The sequence below is a fragment of the Solenopsis invicta genome, chromosome 6 (genome assembly GCF_016802725.1).
Source record: "Solenopsis invicta isolate M01_SB chromosome 6, UNIL_Sinv_3.0, whole genome shotgun sequence".
Taxonomy (NCBI): domain Eukaryota; kingdom Metazoa; phylum Arthropoda; class Insecta; order Hymenoptera; family Formicidae; genus Solenopsis; species Solenopsis invicta.
In genome coordinates this window covers 2,933,702-2,957,572 of record NC_052669.1, presented here as the reverse complement: position 1 = coordinate 2,957,572, position 23,871 = coordinate 2,933,702, and the positions used below count along the sequence as shown (strand labels likewise).

Here is a 23,871-nt window from a genome sequence, read left to right as displayed (position 1 = left end):
GCGGAACCAGCGATCACCGCTATAAGGACAAAGAGCAATACGACGGTACGGTTAGATGATTATCGGGACCCACGTCGGAATAGTTTGCGGAAAGTCACCACATGCGGAAAATCCTCTGATACCGATCGATTTTTTCACAGGCTATTTCTTTCACTCGCTCTTATATTTAGAAACAACCGAATATATCTTGTGCTGTCACGTAAATGCATGCAAGTGGCACAAATATACAAATGTATATAAGAAATCATTATCGCATACGCCTAATGACATGTTACGTCATTTAAAAATTATTTCTCAAACCAATGTACATAATAGAATTGTGTATACAAAATAGATATATAAAATTTTTATATTAGATTGAGGAAAAAGAAATCAATTATTTATGCATACGTACGTACTTAAATAATGGATTTCTTTTTCCTCAACCTAATATATAAAAAATTAATATACATGTAATATAAGAAGCTGAACCTTACTAATGCACGTTATTTTGTGCTTTTTTATAATAATCATGACGTCTTTAAAAAATTTCGATAATGCTTATCAGCATTAATTTACAAATCATTTTATGTGCAAAAGATCTCGCAACCACTATATAATATTTTAAGAGCACATGTTCTGAAAATTAAGGTCAAAATAATAATATAAAAACATTATATCATAATAGTTTCAAAGTTAAAATTACGACCTAATTATGACACATTCATATTAAAATTGTTAATTCTAGTTAACTTTTATAATATATTGTTAAAATATTATATAAATGTTACGAGATACATGGCACATCTTTCTTTTATCAATATATATTATGGTTCTTAAAAAATTATTTCGTTCAATTTAAAATGTAATTAATCATCAATATTTCTTATTTTCTAATTAATTAGATTCATTCACGTGAGTAATTGAAAATCGTTATTGAGACGTAAAGTAAACGCGAATCGAGTCGCGCCTGATCAACGTTTACGCTTGAATAATTACAAGCGGTCCGTAGTTACCAATCGATTTAGTAATAATTGCTTGACGCAACAATGCAATCTTAACCTGTTTTAACTTCCAATATTATGCAAAAAAATTTTCAAACAAACGTTATTCATTAATAAAGAAATGTAAATAAAGAATTAAAACGTTTTAAATAGATTGCTTCTTTCACAAGTATCAGCAAATTTCTTACTAATAGAAGCGCTATTTATAAAGGTAATATAAAATCTTTTGAACTAATACGTAATAATTTAAGTTGAAAGATTAGCTTTTAAGCGCAATAGAAATGAATCGTTTATTCTTCCAATCTATGTTAGTTTTCTTTAAATCACAACGTACTTACCCTCATGTGCGGCTGAACCAATAATTCATGAAGTTCTCGAAGGTCGGCTCTATCAATATTTCGCACCGCCGAATGCTCAGCTTCCCGAAGGATCTCCTCAACGTCACGAGCACGCTGGACCGCATCCGTCTGCGGTGCTCGATACGGCGTTGGTACACGACCTGAGATTCTGTCATAAAGCTAAACATCAGAAACATCAATATTAGTTGTCCGATTCCTTTTGTAATTGCTTTTTTTTCTTATTTATGCAAATAATCTCGCATCTAACAAAAAATAATTATTGTCATACATTTTCCGAAATATGACTGATTAAAAGTAAACAGTTGGAATATTTCATTTTCTTTTTATTAAAATGCTAAAGAACGTAGCATTTTAATAATTAATAAAAAAAAAGAAAAATTTCTTCAGTATTCAAACTTTTCTTCGATATATTTTTCCTTAATTTCATTTTGAAGAATACTCTTACAAGTACGTAGCATTAAAATCATAAAATCATAAAAATAAAATTATTTTAAATCATAAACATTACATAAATATAACAATAACAAAAAATTGAAATTATTGAGAAGATTGAGAATTAAGATAATTACAAAGTTATCTAATAAGACGACACACTAAAATTAAAAATAGTTCGTAGGCAATCCATGAGATGTCCTGATCATGCAGCGGACGCGCTTAAACTTGCGAGAGCAACCGTCGCTTTATTTATAAAATTTTAAACTTGTAGAAATCTAACTATTAATAATGTGTTTCTCCTTATATTCTGCTCGAACTAATTCACTCACCAGGAGACCCGCGATTTCGAGCAGATCGCCGGCTAGCTCGGCGTCGCCAATGAACATCAACTGACAGAGGTGCATCTCTGCTGCATAAACAGCGCACGTAAGCCTCACCGGGCTGGGATCACATGTGGCATGGTCCTAGCACGTGGCACGTTCGGCCACGTGACACTTCAGGAACCACCGAGGAACAAATTTACATTGGCACGCGCGTTGCCGCGGTAATGCGATCCTTCGATCGTGCGTGGCATGTTGTTTATCAGGACTCCACGGCGGCCATTTTGCCACCCCGAAGGCAGCGCTTGCGTGCTTTTCCTCGAAAGGAACGAGGGTGGGCAGCCTGTTCCCGCGGGATATCCCGCGGGGGGTCTACATTATCCCTCATGGTCGGGTGAGAGGGGATCACTGAGGGAGATAAAGGTGAGTGGCTCCGCTCTCAGTGGAAAAACTCAAGCTATGACGAGACTCAACCGCGCGAAAAGGGGGCGCCTTCCAAGATGGCTGCTGATCCAGGCGGGTTGAAAGATAACAGTTCAAACAGTGGCGCAAACGTTGCACGTACGAAAGGGTTGACGATCGTTACCCACCCTTGATAAGAAATAACTCATTCTGTTTTACCCTATGTGTTACGAAAGCATTCTGTCTTTGTTACTTGCAATAGATTGCAGAAATTTTGCTACTAATAGAAAAAAAAAAATTGACGCAAAATAATTTGAGAAGAAAAGGTTTCTATATTATTATAAAATGTTTATCTATGAGATAATAACTATGTGTAAGAAATAAACTGAAGAAATAAAAATAGTAGTTCTCTTCGTTAAAAAAAAAATGCCAAAAAGTTAATTAAATATTTAATAATAAAATTTGCAACATGAAATTATAAACTCCTTTTAGAGATTCTTTTTTATTCAAATTACATCCTTTATTTATTTTTAGTTGTAAACAAGAAGAGATATACTCACTGAATGTAAAATAATAAAAATTGAAATTTTCGTAATAAAAATAATATTGTATTATGTGTTATTAATGAATATTATTTTTACGTGTTAAAAAAAAATAAAATAGATCTATTATACAGTAAACATTTTCTGAATCTGTACTGAATTACGAAAAATTTTCCTTTTGAAATATTAAGTGGCCATATATTTCAATTTTTATCTCAAACGTATAACAATATTGCCACAATGTGAATAGAATTATAATGAAAATTTTGCAAATAACTTTTGATATTTAAATAAAATTCCCACTTGCATAAAATCAAGAAATATTCTATCATCGTTATTATACAATATTAGTTACAAAAATTCAAACAAAATAATTAAACAAGAATAATAAGAAACAACCAATCGATTGTCGCAGAAGATATTCGGATTATCTAATTAAAATCAATTTATAAATCAATTTTCAATTAATTAAATGTCTAAAGTCATTGTAAGATATACATAGCAAAATTTTCGCGATAAATAAGCAATAATTTGCACATTTATTATTAAATTGGCATTATCTGTTTAACAAGTGAAAAGTTTGAATACTGATGGAGATTTTTTTGACTCATTACAATCTTTTAATCATATTACTTTCATTCTTTTAACCAATTCATTACGTTATTAACTTATCACATTTAATATAAATATAAATTGTACTAAAAAATACCTCCAAAATGGCTCGAAGTCGATGATCATCAACGGTGTTGATAACATCTGACCGCAATAGTCTATCACTTTCCTCGAGTATCTCAATATCATCCAAGCAATCCACAATTTCAGCAACAGCGCCTATAACATTAGAATGCGTAAGATATTGATTTTTCCGAAACGTCGTTAATACACTTGCTAACTCGCATTTTAAAAGTGTACAGGTAATCTTTTATAGGTGATTGATAATGTTGGTAAGAGAGTAATGTTGGATGCGGACCGAACGAGCAATCGTGAGCATACATAAATTATACTCTCTATGCTGTTTGCACTCATTAAAACAAATTATTCATTCGTAGCTTATTTGCTTGGTCAGTATCCATTAACGCAATGTTCACGGAAATAACGGAATCTCCAAATTACGCGATATCATCGATTTCTCGTTGTTGAAATAGTAAGCTGAGATCACATAAACGAAACATTAGCCTACATTAGCCTACATTACGTTACCTTTGATCGTTATGAAAGTATCGCGAGCAATTAAAAGTATGGAAAGTGCTTCTGAATTTCTAGTAAAGCAAGGTTTGACGTTAGCAAAATTTCAATTAAATGGCATGTATTGTTTATTATTTTCAATTTTAATTTCTAACATTATATATATATCTCTAATAATGATTGAAACGCAACTTAAAATTTAAATAAACACAATAATTTTTTTTCTTGTGAATTAACATGTATTGAAAGAAAAGCTTTCGTGAGTATTGAATTTTGTAATATTTATACAAGTATCAGGGATGAAACTTGGAGATCGCTCGCTCTCGATGTACCTGTAGTTATCTCGTCATCGCCGACGTCAGAGAAATTGTCGCCATTAGCTTCTGAATACGGAGCGTGCCATTTCGATGAGGAGACGGCTGCTTTTACGGCGTCCTTCAGTTTTCGCCTCGCATTGAATTTCTTAAGCTCTTCTATAGTGTCACCTAAGTGTATACGGGCTGCACCCTTATCACGATCCTGCAAGTTAAGATCCGTTCATTCGCTATAAAACAAGCGTTGTAAAATAAGAAATGACCATGCTATTATTGACGAGGCCACAATGAGCTGCTACACGTGCCACATTTAATTTTATAAAACCAAATTAATTAAGCGCAAATCAATTCGCAATCGGCTTCGAAATAAATGAAAATTCATTAATAGAAGCTTAGATGCGTGTAACTACGGCAACGTAAACATCGTAAAGAAAATACAGAACTAGCGTCAGCCAAGTAATAAGTAATTATTATCCCTTCCTACAATCGGGGCGTATTACACCGTTGCATGGAGAAGCGCGAGGAGAGAGATTATATACTTGCTTCTACGAAGTCTACGGGGGTTCGACGAACGTACAGCCGCATAAAAAAGCTCTAAGCAGTGCACACCGAGCGCGAGGTGTACTTTACTATAGTTATTTTCATTAACCGCCGTGTGAGGCTTCGCTCCCGCTATAGCGATCGATAGCCCAGTTGCACGTGTGTTGCATCGAAGAAGTATGGGGGTGACTCCGCGAGTGTTTCTACCTTAGGTCACTGGCTAACTGTTGCACCACATAGGTATACCCTCACACCATAGTAACGCGCGCGCGTGCGCACCCACATTCATTGGCGATAATAAGAAGGAACGAGGCCACGTGTATTATATATATAATAAATATATAATATATATAAAATGTGTATATGTGTGCGCGGCGTAATTATGAAAAAATAAAAACCGATGCACTATCACCGGCGATGAAACGGAAGCCGCTACATCGATTACCCCCATCAGGAGTTGTGCGGCGTGACGTAGAATGCTGATCGTCATCGAACGCCCGCGCGAACGATTATCATACGGATCAAATCGCGGGATTTCTCCTGTGTGCTCCTGCCTTACGCAGAGTAAGAGTATACAAATCGAAGCTTGCGAAGCGCGTCTACGGAAGCCGTTTCACTTACTCTGAGCCACTTGTGGTTGAGAACCTCTTGGATGGTGATCCTATGATTTACGTCAGTCGTGAGCATTCTCTGTATGAGGTCTTTCGCCGACTCGCTGATAGGATCCCAGAGTGGTGTCTCCATCTGCAAATTCAATTAAATTGGAATTATTCGCGCACGGAGAATTATTGCGTGCCCCGGACGCGAACGGTTGCGCCGAGCGAGCGTTATTAAAATTCTCCGACTGCATCGCTGCTCATCCGGATTAACGGCATTAGTAGCGCAAGATTGTAAGATTGTAGCTGTTACCTGCACCCGCCCTCGACAGATCGCTTCCCGCAGCCTGTCCCGAGATCCGACGAACGGAAGTGTACCAGTTAGCAGGACATGCAGCAGCACTCCGGCCGACCAGACGTCACCGGGTTTCCCATATTGTCGCCGTAGAATCACTTCCGGCGCCATGAAGTGCGGACATCCGACACGACCTGCGCGACCAAGAGCGTCGTGAGCGAAAGGGGATGAAATGACCGGCTAATATGACCGGCGGAATAGAAGCGAGGCACGAGTGATTACTCAGAAACTTCGCAGTCGATCATTACGTAAAACGGAAACGTATTTACGACAAATAAACGCGAATTTGTCAGCCGAATGAAACATCTGCGTTTGATTTTCCCTCGGTTTGATTTTGCGACTGTATACACTGTATAAAACAAATAATCGCCAGCTATCTCTCGCGCACACCCATCTGTACTCTCTCCCTCTCTCACATACACGCACACATACACACGTAAACATACCATGACACACACACACACACACACACACACACACACACACACACACACACACACTCTCTCTCTCTCTCTCTCTCTCTCTCTCTCTCTCTCTCTCTCTCTTTCATTCTTTCTGTCAAATCGATCGTCCGTGGCGAGAGAATCCAAACCACACTTTTGTTCATTATTTTTGGAAACGTCAGATCGACTGGATGTATCAATAATTAATGACAAGGAACAAACGTCAAATGCAAAGGCTACCGCATTCCTCGAAAACAAATACACCTGTCACAAAGTAGCCAATTCTTCGATATAGGCACAAACGTCGTTCACGGACGATAACCAACGTGCTAACTTGCTTACTTTCAACAATCTATATTTATTAAGAATCGGTAAATGACACAGAAAGCGGCACGAGAGGAAATGTAGGTCACTGCACATTGAAAAGTGTACATGGGAAAAGATGAGATGATTAAGGCTGTAAAGCAAAGACGACATAATTGCGTTCGCGAGTATATCGTTAAACATTGGAAAAATTATCGTCAAAATATCGTGTCATTTTATATATGCGAAAAGTGTCACGTGGCACATAATTATTATATCAACAAGATTATTGTATGAAAAAAGTGTGGATTTCTCTCTCTAAAGAATCTTTAAAAAATATATATGTATAATTGCAATTATATTAATTTTTTAAATATTTCATCAAACATAAATTCTATTTGAAACTATGTACCTTATGTACGTAATATATATTACTATATATAAATGTGCTATTCTATCTATAGAATGTGAATTCCTAGCTATATATTTTCTAAATATTTTGTTTATGTAAAGGAGAAAATTGTGTTAATATAATATATAAGCATATTCTAATTTTTAATTGTTTTTATAGATAAGTACTACTATCATGTAAATAAAAGTATATTCCTTTGTTACGTTTCCGCTTGTGTGTTTCTTTTTTTTTGTAAAATATTAAATACGTTAAGTAAAGTGTCAATATAATAAAGTATCTGTTTTGCAATTATTTTACGATAACAAAAATAGTAATAATTATATTCTTGCAACAACAATATAATACTATATTAATCCGATATAAAACTATAAAAAATTTTGGAATTATTAATATAAAGCAACAATTTTTAACAAATTCTTTATGTATTACATATATAATTAAATAATTTTAAAAATATCGATAAAAACATATTTAATATTAAAATTTGTAAAATATTATTTAATCTTATATATAGCATAATTTAGTAGAGTACTTAAACCAGTAAAGTATTTTAAATAACAAAAGGTGCTGGTGCAAAAAGAAACTGATTAATTATTTATACAGTTATATATGTACAGTAAACGCAATGATTTAAAAGTAATTTCGATATAAAAACGCAAAAAATATAATGTTAATGGTGCCATAACCAAGTGCTAAAGTATACACACATTTAGAAACAAATTTTCATGCGATTTCACATCAAGAGCATGCAAAAATTATTTGATTTCAGGGCGTAAATTTGATGATGAGATAGAAGCAATTAATTTTTAAAACACTACTAACGTTGCTAATAAAAAATATAACTGTCCATAAAAACATTTTAAATTCCTATTATTCACTACTTGACTGCCGTTTGTCGTTGCAATGATTTTAATTACTCATTTTTTAACGAAAATAATTAGTTACACGAACGAAACGACAAGTTAATGACATACATTTTAAACGAATGTAATTTAGAAATACAGAACTGATACACGAACAGTCTGGGAAATTTCTGGCACAATTTCTGGCAAGAACATGAATTTAAAAAAAAAAACATGTTACATATGAGCAGACGTGCAAAATGCACAATAATGGATGTTATAAAAACAACTCTGAGATTAATCTCGCTCCAAAATGTCTCCTGAGAGAATTTCATGTAAAATATATTCCTCATGTTTTCCGTTCCAGTCGTTAGTTAGTTTATGTATTTTATATTTTATCAGACATTTGAGACTTAAAATATTAGCCAAATATTATTATATTGAATATTCTGCTTATCAAATAAAGTTCACGATCATTGTACCTAAAACAAGTGCAAAGCGTTATAAAGTGTCACTGATTTTATATACTTATGCTGATATAACTCCGAGGTTTAAATTCAGGTGTAAAAATAAAGATAATACTTTTTCACAACATTATAAAGAAAGTGTCGCATTTCGTGGACACATGATATATCGTAGGTGTACGATAACACTGCGCACTCCAAACTATCGAGTTTCCTCAAAAAAGAAAAAAATCACTATTCTTAAGTTCTTTATTAAGAAATACGATATTTCCATAATAAATTGCTCGCCACAATGTACAAAATGATTGCATAAAGTGTCAATTTAAAATTGTTATATCATGACTATGTCTAAAATTTATTGTTAGAAAATATTATTTTTAACAAACACACAACAATATTAGAGTAAAAATTCCAAACGTGTTTTAATTGGAATTCGTACATCTGAAACTATTTCTGGTTTTATTAATAAACGATATATTCAATCGAGAAAAACGTTATGTTTGCTTTTTATTGCGTTTGCCTTTTGTTTAAATATATTTCGCAAATACACGTAACAAGATAGTATTTTCTGACGCGGCGACTAGTTTCAATTTGTCATCGATAAGTGATGAAACAAACACAAAGCGGTATACAAATAGACACACGCAGACACACAGACTAGTCTACCGCTACGAACAATGACGACATAAACAGGCCCAAATAACGCGGGCAATTAGTTCATGTAACCAGATTCAGAAATAGGTAAAACAACTGAAGGGTTTGTTACGTTTAAGAAAAATATAATTGTTACAGATTGTGAGATAAGAGCAAACAAGTCTGTCGAAAATAAGATAACAAAAATTTTTATTCGGAAATGATAACCATTTATCATTATCGATGGAGTACGTACTACATCATACCAATGATACAAATGAACCCACCGTTGTGCAACTGCGTTTATTGATTTTAATAAATATGACAAAAATTAATATTTCATAAATTTCAGTGTTGCACAATACGTATAGAACATGTAATTTATTTTAATATATTACATGAATAAGTAAAATTAATCAATTTCTATATTTTGTTGTCAATTATTTTTAACCAAGTATAATTTTTCTCTATAATTTTGTACCCTCCGAGTTATACACACGCATGTTAATAATAACAAATAAAGAGGAGAAAGGGGAAATATGGCACTCATTTTTATTTTATTAAATAACTTTGTTAATAATCAATATTTTCAAATACGAAAAATGCTGTTTAACAGATTCTAGATTCAAAATAATAAAATATTTGTTACTTAGGACATGATTTATAAAAATGTGACACACTGCATAATCAGTGAAAGAGAAGAAATGGTGCATGGTCGTATGACTAGTCCAAAAATAAATTTTAAAAAATTTGGTTATATATTTATAATTTCTCATCATTTAGAACTTTCCTGATTTAAAATTTGTTGCGTTCAAAAACATATTGAGATATCATTAAAGATATCATTATATCCTTGTATAAATAATAAAGCTAAAATAATATTTCTAATGTTTCTGAACATTAGTTCTCTAAAATGGCAATCAATTTATTTAAGAAATATTTTGTAAAAATTTTGCTTAAAAAACTATATTAACAAAATTCCATGTTATTGTTTATAACTTTGCATGATTCGAAATGTGTACAGCCAAATAAAAAATTAAATAAAAAGAACACTTAAATATACATTTGTGTGATAATACGTAAATATACATACATTTGTGTGATAATATTCAAGTTTAAAAACAATAAGGAAGTATGTATAATTAAATGCTAAAACGTACCTTGAAAAAGTTTCGAAGTGCTCAAAAGTAAAAATGCTTTATAACAATTGTCAGATATTGTGTACTAGCATATTAGCGCCACTAAGGCCCTGCGTACAGAAGAGAAATATTAAATATTAGGAATAGAAACTAAAATTTTAGAATCAATTTTCTTAATAAATATTAAACGTAACGCACAATACAAAATAAGACAATACATAATAAGACATAAATGTGTCGTACAAGAGACAAAATAACTTATTATTCATCTATAGTGCTCCTTGAGAAAACTGATTCTAAAATTCCTATTCCTATATCTAATATTTCTTTATTGTGCGCTAAGAAAAACTATTAAACGAATAATTCCACTGGCAATTATTAGAATGTGTTTCCTAATAACAGAGCTGACAGGAGTAACCGTAATGACAACAATAACCATAATATCCCCTTCCTCTTATTTATATCGGTAAACTAATTAACTGTCATCGAAAATATATAATCATGATGGCGTTATGGATTTAGCAAGCGATTTGAGAAATTCAATCAGAAACTGATACGTGTTACGGATGAACTCGGAAGCCACAGAGTAAATTCGGTCACTGTCCAAATTCAGTTATTGCATGTCAGTATTCGATTTCTATATTTTCAACGTTTCTTCTTTTTTAATAAAAAAAAGTCTCGGAAAATTTTACTTCTGCAGATTGGATTGACCAGGGATAACGATCTTCGATTTCTGGTGAACACAGAGAGACCAGAAATGTCAAAGGCGAATATTTAGTTTTATTTAAAAAGACGACATTTATATATGTCGACGAAATGAAATAATTTTATGACGAGCCGTAACGAACCCTTCAATTCTGTCAACTACTTATTCCAATCCTACAATGATGAAGCAGAGCTTGTGTCATTCGCGCATTGCAAAATTGGACACGCGGACGATAGGGGGGCGGGGGAAGAACAGAAAAAAAGGGGAAGGAGTCGTTCTCTCGCTCGCTTCCCCTCGATGGCACAATAAATATTTGTTACTACGCGACCTGCACAATAATATCACAGGAATACTGCTATCGTACGTAGGTTGAGTGTCTTTATAGACACTAGGTATACGTTCTCAAACTAGCATAACTATACCACACGGGGGGGTAGAACATCCACTATGCCTCAAACGAGGGTAATCACGAAACTGGATTGATCGATCGCGTGACAATTACGAAATGCTACGCATTCGTGCGCGCTTCGCTTACGAAAATGAACTCTGAAGAGAGATACACCATTTCCTTCGGAGAGATATACTACTATCATTTCGCCAGAATTTACTTGGGCTCACCATATGTGACCACTTTTTCTCTATCGTATACAGGATGTTCCGCAGAAAACAATTCGATCGATATGCCATCAACAATCTAATTTTGATAAAAACTGATTGTTCAGAAGAAATGGATTCGGAACGCACAACATCCTTGATTTTTATCAAAATGCTTTTATACCTGTAATACCTCTTTCATGTCCTCAATATCTTTTGTAATATGTATGATTGAAGCGAATTGTGTAGAACATCCTGTATACGTCTGACCTCTTGTCATTGATGGAAACGGTTCTCCATAATATTTTACGATCACAGTGACGTACAAGGAACTACATTCACGGACGCGGAAAGGAGCATGCCCTTATAAGGGGATACTTTCTCGTTTCTACCCCCGATTGTGGTAAATTTTCAGACGTTATGTAGATGTGACAGGCATGTGGATACCGATATTGTCCTCCGTGTCGCTCACTAATGAATCCTCGGCGTCGGTCAGGTCCTCAAAAGGGAAATTACAGCTCGAAGAGATCAGGCCTATCGAAAGAACACAGAGAGAAAGAAGAAGGATTGTTATCGTCACGATAATTTTGCGAGTTGTTGACGATTTCACGGACGACAAGATGTTCCTTATCATCAACGCCGCTATCCGTAGAGAAAGACCCATCTGTGGCTGTTGGGTGATTTTATTTAAGAAAATCGTCACAAGGAGCAAAACGCTAGATCGATTGGCCTGAGGAGCCGGCTTACTCATCAATCAACGCAATTCTCTGGTCGTGTGTGTGTGCGTCTATTGGTATGTAAAATGTCGAACTCGGCATATCTCTACGCGATGTTTGTATAAGTTTACTTGTATTGTACAGTAAATCTGCATATCCATTGTTAGTACAAAATCTCTAAAGACTGTCGAATTAGCTTGCTTTAATTCGTTCGTTTTATAATCTCACATAAAACACATATCAATACAAATCTTTTCAATAATATCTTGGAGATTCTCGATTAACCGTCTGCTCTTTCGTCGAAATAAAATTTTTTGATAATCACCCTAGCATAGAAAAATACATGTATACTGTGAAATAATTTTTGAACAATAACTATGAAAAATACATCACTCATAGATACACAATTATCACAATCATTCTTAATTTGCTTTCAATAAAATTTAAATTCTTATTCTCATTCGTGTTCTTAATTCCGCTTCAGATATACGTATTATTGCAGAATCATTTGAAACAATATCAGTGAATCCTAATAAAAAGTGTTTTATATAATCCGAGAATGACATCCTTCAACAAATTCATCTAAACCAGATACATTCGAAAAAAATTAATGTGCATATATAATACATCATATTAATATATTAAACATTGAGTTATTTAATATATTAATACATTCAATATTAGCCAAGTCATATGTATCAATGAGTTAGCTAAGTCAAAGTGAATATTCGAACTCGTAAAGCAAGCAAGCAAGCGGTGGCAGCTTCTAGAGTACAGTGACGTGATAGTGATAGAGGAGTACACGGAATAGGTGAAAATGTGGCATAATACAATATGTGTGAATGTGATAAGTGTGTACGTGTAATAACAGTGGCGTGATGAGACAAGGCTCCTGCGGAAGTAATGATTAAAGGTTAGATCAGGCTTACCCTCGCTGTCGGCCTTCAAGTAGAGCTGCCCCTTTGGGCTCAGACACTGCCGATACTCGGTCGTGTAACACGCTGTATTCATTCAAACCAAATTTCACGTTATCAAAGTGTAATTAGGCAACGCGCTTTCCTCGCGTTTTTACTGCCTAATGCAATTCGCGTGGAAAACGTGAAAATTTTCATCGATACTCGTTTTTTTTCCCTCTCCGTCATTCTCTCTCTCTCTCTTCCTTTCTCTCTCTTTCTCTTCATCTCTTTGCCTGGCACAGAACTTTGCAGCAACAATGCAATCTTGCAATGTTTCAAAAACATTGTTAAAATATAGATATGCAATATGATTTTAATAATGTTGCAGTAACATTTTAAACACACGGTAAAAATAAACTGCTAAGATTTTATGTATAAATATTTACGTACACGTGCTTATTTTTTTACTTCTATCAAGCTTAATTAATTCAATAAGCAATTAATTTTATACAAGTCTTATATTGCATTAAGTACGAATCTATAATGATTAGTCACATAGAACTATTTTTGAACGTGACAATAATAACTTCTGCAATTAAAGAAATTTTTTGAACCAAAATATAATTCAATTTTATAATTTTATATTCACAGCACAAAGTTTTAGCATACAATTTTAATACGATTCTAAGGCACATACTGTAAAAATTACGTTTTTTAAATCTCGAATAATCTATGGAATATATACATATATAAACGTAAACAATTATATAAATAGAAATTTGCAATTGCGTAATTAATAATGTATTAACACATATTATGTTACATCTTTTATATCATAAAATATGCATATAGTATATATTATATATAATACGTATTATAATATATAATATTATAATAGTGTATTATAAATTTATATAATTATTTCCTTTAATTTTTAGTTGTATACATATTCCACGGATTGCTCGTTTAAATTAAAAACTTCTATTACAAAGTACTATTAAATATATAGTATATTGAAATATTTCTAAAAGCATATATTTTACCATTGGTGCTATGTTACAGCAACATTTCTCAATGTTCTTGCAATGATGAAATGTTACAATAAAATATTTCTGCACTGTTTCTGCAATCTTTCAGTGCTGTATGAGTGCATGACGATGTCGCGCGCGAATCCAAGCGGTTTACGCGTAAAAAGATAGGGGATAAAATATCAGGCTTCGCGAGAGAAATAAGCATGATGAAGCGTTAAGGGAGACGCGGCGCGGCAACGTTATGCGTATTTAATCACGCAGTCGGAAACTTTTTGTTTAAGGCGACTCGTAATCCCAGCGGCGAGCGCGCTGTCTCGTTTGCGAAACTCGTATGTAAAAAGTTGCGCGTCCCAGTTTACAACGACAGTTTTCCAGTCAATCTCCGGCCTATGTATTTGGAACGCCGTCGGTCTACTCTCAGAATGCCAAATTAGTTTCGAACTGGGAAGAGCAGAGGCGACAGCCGTGGGAGTTGGACGAGATTAATATCTGACTTGATATAATATCGTAACGCCTTAGTAAAATGAGGGGACAATTAGCCCTGTAGCCGACAAAAGTTCTTATCGCTATTAAATTCTATCGATCGACGGAAACCTTTCTACCCTACGCCTCGTTGTATAAAAGTGTACACAGTGTTAAATGCCACATCAGATTAATGACAAACGTTATCAAGTACTGTTACTATGGCAATATTTTGGTAAAGCCCTTTTAATGCAAATGAAAATGATAACACTGTTATTTTATCGTTATTCATTCATTAATTGTGTTATTCTATGTCTTTTGATATAACGCATGCTGCCATTAAACATCTCTATCTTCGATTAAGTATTAACCGCGTTTAAATAAAACGAGTAGAGCGAAAGTAAGAGATTAACAGATAACGTGTGTTCCATCAACAGCTCTTAACGGCGATATGATATAACGCGATGCTATTACCATTATAGAATCGATAATGTGATTCCAATATCGATTATCAGCATTAACATAATATTATTACGCAGAACGGCAAAAGATGATTTCCTTCATAATTGAAAACGCTTCTTTAATATCGCATGGCTACAAATGAAATAAATCGCTTGAAGACGCATGACAGCAATAATTGCGCTGACCACGCAAAGGAAATCTAAAATTAGTCCAAGACGTAGCAATACAGTCTATAAAACGGCATCTACAAGTGTCGCTAACAACAAGAGCATCTACAAATGGAACCATGCGATATCGAAGCAGCGAAAGATTGTAAAAAAAAAAAAAAAAAAAAAATGCATAGACACCAATCGATTGCGACTGATCAGAGAAGAGAGCATCACGGTTGTCAGTAGAGAAGAAATCCGATAAAAGCTGTTGCATTGTGCACATCGAACACCGAGAAATTTTTTGAATGTGATTTGCCAATCATCGACCAAGCCAGCCAATAATCGCAGAGTAGGGCATACAAAAGAGAGACGATACAAAAACACCGAGTGTCTTTGAAGTGACGCTTGATGAGAGACAGGAACACATTGTATCGGTACAAAAAAAAAAGAAAACGAACAGAAAAAAAGATAAAAATTTAAATTACAAATTCTGAGGAGGCAATATTCAATGCACATTTTGTAAATTTTTTGCCCTTATTCGTTAATATTACTATCGCACTGCGTCGTGAGAGTTATTAGCTTCATCGGAAATTATGTCATACATTATGTAGAAAAGATTTCTCTTAAGAGACAAGCGGCATAATTTATTCTATAAGAACTTAATCACCTTGATCCAAAGATCAAAGATACGTTGACACAGATCATCGGCAATAATTCCGTATCCCTAGAGGCGCGCACAGTTACCTTTTGTTGAATATTTTATAACCCTCTTCTTTTAAAGTGCCGTATACGAAAAAAAGACCGCACAGCTAAACAACTTTCCTTTCAAGTGATAATGAATCCGATTGAATGTCAACAAGTCGGCAAATCAAAATTTGCTTTCTTAGCTAAATAGACGTTTCTCAGATCGCAGATCTCAAATCTGTCTTTGTCTCGCGTATGATAACGTATAATAAGCGAGACAAAGGCAGATTTGAGAAACGTCTATGAATTCAAACCTTGAACATTTAAACCTTTTTAATGATAAATGTAGAAACAATTAAGGCGTAAATGATTTTTTTTTAAATCATATTTTTTGTGATGGAATAAGAGCAACATATGATATAATCGATAAATTTTTTGAACACTTTGATGTCACGTAATAATAGATTTTTGGGCTAACGTTGTTTCCGTAGCAAGCCTTGATCTTTTATAGTCCATTAACCTTAAAAGAAAAATTAATGCGAGAGATCACGTCACGAGAAAAATAGATTACATGCATGTAAACGGTATATTGCAAAAATAATTTAATCATATATTTGGAATGTATGCTGTGTGACCGCTTAACTTGAATTAAAAATATTATTCATAAAAATTATACGTGTACGTATAATTAATTTTGTATATTCCCAAAATAACTAAGAAAAAAAAACAATACTTCGTAAAAGTACTAAATAGAAATTTATTATCTCTCACATAATTAACAAAATTATTCTTCCGATAAAAAATTAAACAATTATTAAAAAAATATATTCGTTAAACCATTTAATCATGAATATCTTAATTGCATTTTCATGTTACAACCGATGAATAATTTGGCACGCAACATTTAATTTATATATATATATATATATATATATATATATATATGCATATGTATGCATGCCTAACTTAATTAACTCCTTAAAAATGTTTAAATAATTAATGTAAAATCTAGTGATAATTTATTATTTTGTTTCGCGTATTTACCGACAAATAGATAGATATCTATCTTTGAGTTATAGCTACACAAGCATTGAATAGTGCCCCTCAGTTTGCAGATAAAATAAGCGTATAATTACGCGTAAATATATTTCATGTTAGCACACATTTTGCTAAATATAAAAGTAGTGTCAGCGTCAGGTCAGGCGAAATGTTTTGAAAAACCTTTCTTTTCAAATCCACGTTTTCTCATAAAATATCGCAATTCGTATAGCATTTAAATATACGTATATTCGCGTTATTTGTAAAGAGTTCCATTAAGTAATATTTCGTTCTATTATATGAATGATGGCAGAATAAATGCCATCGTATTGCCTTCAGTGAAAGCTATTAATCACAGGATAGTAATATTATGAATATTTTGAGATGTAATTTCCCTCTACTGCGTAGTCCATAATAACGTCGCTGTTGTCCTATTTTCGCCCCTCGAGCCTAGCGCCGACACCACTTAAAAACATTATGAAAAATTTAGTAATCTTAATGCTGTCGCGCTAAAAGCGGCACGACGTCAGCTCTCGTGAACTATGTCACGGAACAGAGAAGGATATGGGAAATGGTTTGAGCATTTGCATAGTCTATATAATTTCTCTCTTTTTTTACGTTTCGACGATTTTATACTCCAGTTCAAATGATGTTTTCATTTCCGTGACTTGATCGATACGTCTCATTCAACGTATTAGGATGACAAAGAATCTCGGATCCAATAGCAGTAATAATATTATCTTTCATGTTCTACTAATAAGAAAATTTTATCATGATGTAAAACATGCAAGCAATTCTCAAGCGTCTGGAGAATTCTACTCAACGTAAGAAATAGACCTGTCATTTGCATAAAAATGGAAGAGAGATAAATGCAATCAATATTTTCAAGCATTTTAAATCCGATTAAATCCTGTTACGTAACAATCAATATTCATAGAAAAAAAAATTAATTCATAAAAATTAGAAGCTCAATAATTATTTTATTAAAGCTGCATTCTTTGCTTAAGTTTGATGTCCTAATTCATTTTTATCATCAAAATTCCATTTCAATAAATTTAGATTTTCCAAATTCTTTTTAATTTAACTAAATTTAATATCAAATGCATATATTTAATAGACACTAGTTTAATTTTCAATAGCCATTTTTGAAACTAACAGTTATTTTTACATGATAATGATCGTGTGTGTCACATATATAAAACTTTGTTGGAAGTTGGCAGAGCATCATTAATAATAGTGAGGTGAAGCATCCTAGAGCTGAGGTCGCACAGCTTTCCACGTGAATCTCTATGCCATGTAAAATTGATCGCGTAAAGAAAACGTAAGTGAATTAGAAAAAGGTATGAACGTACCAACGCCATTAGACTGCGAGGTTGGGAGTTGTACGGCAACACCGAAACCGCGCAGCTTCACCGGGGCGGAATTTTCCTTGCCAGCCAGGAGGGCGCACTGCGGCTTCAGGTCGCGATGAATAATATCATTCTCATGGCAGTAACGTAACGCTTCGAGGATCTGTCGCATGTAGTGACTGTAAAAGAAAATGCAGTTTTCTTAGATGCCGGCGCTTGCATCACACCCCTCCCCCGGTACACGTCTCAAAAGTACACCCTCAGCCGAGAACAATAGCAAAGGCCGCACGGGACACCAAGCATTTGCACGCGACACAGAAAATGAGTCCTTTCCGAGAATTTTAATAGACCTTTTAAGGCACGCCCCGTTATATCGTGTAATGATTTTATAGCATAACGTTTTAATAAACCCATTTAGTAAATCGAGAGCTAAGATATGGAAAATAACATAAATAAAAATGCAAATCCGAATTTATTTATTATAAAAAATTTAAAACGTAATAATAGACTATACTAATAATGTCATTAACTCTGTGCGTGTGTTTATAAATTATTAATTAACACAACATCCAACAGCCATAATGGTGCCGTTTGAATTTAATTAAGAAAATGCGTTTTGAAATTGTATTTTTCATGCACAGTTATATACATCAGTATAAAACCTTTGCTAACTGACTCTTGACATTATCACGTATTTTTTACAAAGTGTATGCAAAAAAGAAATGTGGTCTAAAATAAAAACAATATATTGATGAAACAGTGTACTGCCAGAAGATGCAAAATATGAAATACCGTACAGACAAGAACTATGGAGTTCTTTATTGTACTGTATTTGTCGTATATCGTATTTTCACTGTATCAATCAAAGACTTTAACACGATCTCTCGAGCACGTAATGTGCAATACGTGCAGTAAATGCATGACGTTTGTTCGTATGACATATGATATTAATATAAAATATCTTTGACACTGAAGAATTGGAACAACAAGGAAAGCGTGTTTCTCGTGATAGAAGAAAGTAAAGATTTGAAAAGGATTTACGACTGATCCCCCGAAGGAATACGTGTATATCTTCCAAGTATATTTAAACGTGTGAAATCGAACGATTTACAATGTATACACTCCGAATATCTCTCTTTTATATTCAAACGCTATTTTATAGTTTCTATCATTGAGATTATATTAATCATATCTTAACTTATGATCTAATAATTCTTCCTAGTGTCAAAGATATAAGACATATTTGTGACGAGTTTTAATAGGATCCTCTCGAGGTGAAGACTACTGCTACTTCAAGCGTGACATAAACGAGTATAGCAAATCTAATGGATCGCAGTCAAGGATTTATCGAGACAGGGATTTATTACGCTCCAGGGAGACTCTCGGGAGAGAATCCGTTTGCATTATATCGAGGTGTAACGTAATACAGAAGGTAATCACGTTTCAGTACTCCGAGTTTCAAGCAACTCGATGAGAACAATTAATTTATCAAATTTCTCTTATCTTGATACGCATCGTCTTAATAAGATTAATAAGTAGGTTAAAGTAACTCATTATACATGAGCGCATATAAAACACAGATGCTATATGCGAAAATTGTATTTTATCGGAAATAATGTTTTCGTAACTCTTTCTGATACGAATTCTCTACATATCTTAATTATTTTAAGAAAATTTGAAAGGTATAAAAAATACCGTTAATACAGATATTATTACTTAGAGCTCGAGGAAAATTTAAGACAGAATAATATGAAATGTTGCGTATTCATGCTGCATGATGCCAACGTATCATACTACATCCGCAGTAAACGATGCTTTAGCTTCAGTAGATAATGTTTAAATGGATGTTGCTGTCTGCGGTGGATTCGCGATATGTATTTTGCACGATGATAGATATAATGAATTTTCTTACCTCGCAACTGCCTCGCTGTATACGAATCCAGCAGTTGCTCGTCTTACGACTTCGAAGCATAAATCAGAGCCGTCCATACTGAAAGAGAAACGGAGTATTGAAACAGGAATATCCGATGATGCGGTAAATAAAGTTGTTTTAATTTGAATATTTCACTTGTTCTGTAATTCTTATTTGCTTCAGTTATAATTATATTGGTGATTTTTAAATTATCATATTGATACTTATTTATTTGCATATCGAGTATGATCAAATATGTCAACACAATATTTATAATACTGTAGTAAGTTAAATCATGGAAAATTATTGATTAAAACGATATAATTAATCGCACGACATCGATAATGTTATCATCAGATAAAGATTTTTTTATGGTAAAAGAAATATTCCATTAAACTAAAGAAAAAAACGAAGTATGATTGAGTGTCATATTATTTAAATAGTCTCGTTAAAAACGCCTTGAGCACCAAGTCTATTAAAAACCGTTAGCTATCTTATCCGATAGCGTAGATTATTTTGAGAGCACCTCGGATGTGTGTATCCAATTATAGCGAACTATAGTAGAACGTTATAATAGATAGCAAACAATTAAATGGAAAACGTGCCTTTCCCAAGTAAAGATAGAGCCGTTAAGGAAATATCACGTATTTATTTTGCTCAGTCTTTCATTTTCAACAAACATGATGCTCTTTCATCTCGTATATTAACCTAAAGGTATATAATAATTACAGGAAGATGAGAAAGTAGACTTGTTGGCATATAAAGGACGAGATTGACGCCTTTCGTTTCAAAAGTTGTTTTTCTAAAAAAAGACTCGTTGAAAGTTCACGATTGAAAAAATATTACAATAATAGCTCATGCTACCATTTTTATAGTGCCTTAATCTTATAAGACTAAAGATTACCGTATTTATAAAACTTATTGCTAAATATAGCAAATAAGCATATTACATTAGATAGATAAATTATTGAAATGTGTTTATTCCTATCAATTATTTTTGTTGAATAACATTAATATACTATTAATCGGATTAATAAAATATATTTATCAAAATATAAAATTTGCCTTTGCATACTTACTATTCGAATACCATGTATAACATGCCTTCGGAGCTGTAGGTTTCCAGCAGTTCTACAATATGTGGATGTTTCAACATATGGCATATTGTAGCCTCCCGTTTCAAATCTAAAACATACGAAATGTGGATTTAACGTAACAGATGGATTGTACGCATAAAATATGATACGCGACAAAAGTTAAAATTTGCTGAATAAACAAAGTTTAAACTGTTTTTAAAAAATTTTTAAACACAATCCTTTGTCGTAAAAATATTAAAAAAATTTAAATCCAACGATTTACAACAAGGAATAATGTCATAAACTTTTTAATGAGAGAAAAGTACAAGAAACATACATTTATAAATTATTAAGCTTATGAGATAGTTATATAAAGTAAATATAATTTATTTAAAAAAAAATGCACAAGTGTGTAACTAACGTTTTAAATTTCAATATTGCAAAATATTATCAATCTAGCAGAAAATTAATACTGGAATTACAAACATATAAAGTTGTACAAATTTGTTACTGCACAGGGTGTCCATAAAATCTGTTTCTAACGCTTATTATCAGTAATGGTTTAAAATTACAAAAAACCGCGAAATACGTGTTCGATCATTTCAAAAAGCTATTCTTTTAACAAGGTACAAGCAAAAGGTAGAAATCCTCTCGTTTCAAAAATATGGGAGATGAAAACAGACTTTATAGATACTCTGTATAAAAATAAAATATCTGAAGAAAATGATTAATTTGTAAAATCAAAGTGAAATCAGCTAACTGTACAGAATAAATAAATATAGATAATGGTTTTAAGCTTATTCCAGTTAAACGAAACTATAGTTACCGTATCCGAATCAAATACAGAAAAATTCATTTTCTAGTTTTTGCCAGAATCAATTTAGATGCCGTATCTGCATTGAACTGCAATGGAATCTGGTCAAAGTTATGAAAATCAAAATTATAAAAATTGAATGTAATAATGGAGCAGCTCTGATATCTTTTTGTGTTAAAAAAATCAGAGAAAAATACAAAGAACTAATAAAATATCTGTAATAAGATGTTTAAACCGAATAAGCTTAACATATTTTATTTTTTAGAAACTTTATCTATGAAGATATTAAAATAAATTAAATAGAAATAAAATCTTTCTTCCAATCACTCACAAAAATAAAATATATCTTCTATATAAAATATTTAAATAACAAAAATTTTTTTAAAGCTTCAACATTGAGCTTTACTACATGCTTATAAATATAAACAAATCCAAATAAAAAAAGAACTGAAAATAAAAGAAACTAAATATTACATTTTAAATTAGTTTTAAAATGATTATTAATCATAAAAATGAAGTTTCTTATGGCTTACTTTACTATTGAATATTACAATCTTGGAGTTAGTCTGTAATTATTTTCTTAATCTTTAAAAATTTCTAGCCGGTTTTTTTTTAATGCAATCTCAACTTTTCACAAGTTAGCAGCATTGAAAATCATTATCTTCTGTAAGCCTCATAACAAGTAACAATGGCCATAATAATGTTTATATAAATAAATCTTATTTTATAAGTACATTGTTTCTAAACAGTCGTTTTAAGCTAAACAATAGTAAACATCTTTAATTTTTGGTTTTAAATATATACAAGCAATTATTTTTATTTCAATTGTATACGTTCAAATATAATTATACAAAAAAATAATTTAAAGAATATTACTTTTAAAAATATTTAAAATAAAAAATAACATGTTTCTTAAAATAATCTTTGATAACATTCATACAGATAATCTATATTATTCAGATATAAGATACCTTTTAATACTTTTCTAATATCTTTAAAATATTTTGTTATAGTAAAATTAAAACATATATATATATATATATATATATATATATATATATATATTATAATTTTCTTTAATAACACAATACGATCACATTCTAAAAATTCTAAGTTAACACATGTCATTAATTTCAAGGTGAATGGATGGTGGACAGGTGGATAGGTGGATGCGTGAACAGACAGATGGGTGAATGAGAAATGGATGAATGTGTATGTGTTTATATGTATAAAAGTGACAATTTTTAAGATAAAAATGAATATTTAATAGATATCTTATTTTTTAAATTTCTTCTTGCTTTTCTCTTTTACATTTTTTTACAGAAATTCAAACTCCTCGTATAACACTTAGATTATACTTTACTTTCTAAGCACAAGAATAAGTAAGCACTAATTAGGACAATAGGAAACACAAAACAACAAAATTGATAATAAGACCAAGTCGGGGATAAAAACAAAATTTTTCTATTTTTATAAGAGTAAATATCGTTTTTCCAATGATAGATGCGCATTCTGTGTAATTAAAAACTCTTAAATGCCTTTGGTTTGTTGACTCTGAAATAAATTTAAAAGGCTTCCAGTTTTCAAATTTCAATAACTTTTAACTGGTATTGCAGAGCTAAAATTTTTTTAGCTATGACATATCTTTTAAGCATATGCTCTAATCATAAAGTACGTTTTTAAGTAATAAAATGGGTCTTGTATAGTGCTGAGCT

General features: G+C 32.3%; 1 protein-coding gene across 10 annotated transcripts in view; it reads right to left on the bottom strand.

The window, feature by feature from the left end:
- Positions 1 to 23,871, bottom strand: part of LOC105193883 (peripheral plasma membrane protein CASK) — a 196,950-nt gene that overhangs the window by 152,948 nt on the left and 20,131 nt on the right. For 7 of the 10 annotated variants that reach the window (XM_026130650.2, XM_026130653.2, XM_026130651.2 and 4 more), the window contains exons 3-11: positions 21,346 to 21,451; positions 20,267 to 20,344; positions 18,358 to 18,533; positions 12,015 to 12,101; positions 5,990 to 6,165; positions 5,702 to 5,824; positions 4,559 to 4,745; positions 3,751 to 3,872; positions 1,322 to 1,501 (exon numbers count right to left, since the gene is read on the bottom strand). In XM_026130650.2, coding sequence (XP_025986435.1) covers positions 1,322 to 1,501; positions 3,751 to 3,872; positions 4,559 to 4,745; positions 5,702 to 5,824; positions 5,990 to 6,165; positions 12,015 to 12,101; positions 18,358 to 18,533; positions 20,267 to 20,344; positions 21,346 to 21,451 — 1,235 coding nt within the window. Of the gene's footprint in view, positions 1 to 1,321; positions 1,502 to 3,750; positions 3,873 to 4,558; positions 4,746 to 5,701; positions 5,825 to 5,989; positions 6,166 to 12,014; positions 12,102 to 13,212; positions 13,285 to 18,357; positions 18,534 to 20,266; positions 20,345 to 21,345; positions 21,452 to 23,871 lie in introns of all 10 variants that reach the window. The other 3 variants (XM_026130652.2, XM_011158544.3, XM_011158551.3) reach the window with 3 other exon arrangements.